The sequence below is a fragment of the Strongyloides ratti genome, scaffold srae_scaffold0000064, assembly GCF_001040885.1.
Source record: "Strongyloides ratti genome assembly S_ratti_ED321, scaffold srae_scaffold0000064".
In the NCBI taxonomy this organism is placed as follows: Eukaryota; Metazoa; Nematoda; class Chromadorea; order Rhabditida; family Strongyloididae; genus Strongyloides; species Strongyloides ratti.
This window is the reverse complement of record NW_020171582.1, coordinates 1-1,370: the sequence shown is the minus strand read 5'-3', so window position 1 is coordinate 1,370 and position 1,370 is coordinate 1. Positions and strand designations below refer to the sequence as shown.

The 1,370-nt window shown below is 25.5% G+C and overlaps 1 protein-coding gene across 1 annotated transcript; it reads left to right on the top strand.

The window, feature by feature from the left end:
• Positions 1-249: 249 nt before the first annotated feature.
• On the top strand, positions 250-1,300 carry SRAE_0000080200 (Dehydrogenase/reductase SDR family member on chromosome X; the record flags this gene model as incomplete). The annotated part of the gene is made up of 2 exons (XM_024646750.1): positions 250-598; positions 642-1,300. The coding sequence occupies 2 exons, from the start codon at positions 250-252 to the stop codon at positions 1,298-1,300; spliced, it is 1,008 nt and encodes a 335-aa protein (XP_024500897.1).
• Between the last annotated feature and the right edge of the window lie 70 nt (positions 1,301-1,370).

Here is a 1,370-nt window from a genome sequence, read left to right as displayed (position 1 = left end):
ATTTTCTAATGATAGTATTATTAAAAGTTATAATGGTATTGTTTATTGGAAAAGTAAATTTGCCTTAAGTACGACATTTATTCAACAATTTTCTATATAAAATAATTCGCTAAAAAATATATTCAATATTATTATTTCGTAACATTAACATTATTATTTCGTAACATTAACATTATTATTTTGTAACATTAACATTATATATATAATCCATTACTAGATTATTTTAAAAAAAACTAAAAGTTCTTTGAAATGGCTGGTGTAATAGTTGGTGCAACACTTTCTGTTTCAGCACTTTCTGTTTCAGCACTTTATTTATTAAAAACGGTTTTTAAAGAGAAACATTTTAATGAAAATGTGGATATTGTAAATAAAGTTGTAGTTATTACTGATGGTACTTCTGAAATAGGAAAATATCTAGTTCGTGAATTTTACTTTAGAAAAGCGAGAGTTTATGCGTTTTGCCCAAATAAAATTACATTTTGTAATCTTAAACATTATTTATCAGAATATAAGTGTGATTTAACACGTATAAAATTTGTTAAATGTGGTCTTATAAGTTTTTCTGCAATTAAAAATTTTGTTAAAATATTTGAAAAAGGTAATTATTTTTTATATAAAATTTTATTTAAATATAATTATAGATGAGGATGTTCTTGATATTCTTATTAATAACGCAGATGTAAAGGGTCATTCATATTCTGAGTCAACAATTGATCATTGTGAAATAACGTGGCAAACAAATTATCTTGGACATTTTGTACTTACTGAACTTCTAACACCTTTTTTACAAAAATCTAAAGAAGGTGGAAGAATAATTAATGTTAGTAGTGGATTAGAAAGTAGTTGTAAAGAGCTTAAGTTGGAAACAGTCAATTCTTCTATTGATTATGACAAAGACGAAGCTTATAGCAGATCCAAATTAGCACAGATTATGCATGCAATTGAATATACAAAACGTATAAGATCAGCAGATCCTGATACAAAAATTACAATCAATTCATGTGAAACTAGTGTTAAAGAAGCTAAAGTCTTTAGATATAACATGTTAGTAACTTCTTTTACCAATATTACAATTTCATTTCTTAAATGGTATTTTTCCGAATCACCTAGGGATCGTGCACAATGTCCTTTGTTTCTTGCATTAAGTAAAAAAGTTGCTTCAATTTCAGGAAAACATTTTGTTAATTCTTCAGAAATGCATGAAATTAACATTATTGCATCAGATGCAAATAAATGTTCTGAGTTATATGATCACAGTATGAAATACATGGAAGAAATAGATAATTTATGTAGTTTTTAACATCCATTTGCCAGCTTTTTCATCCATTACAGCTATTTTTTTTAAAATTGCTCTGAAAATATATGAATCT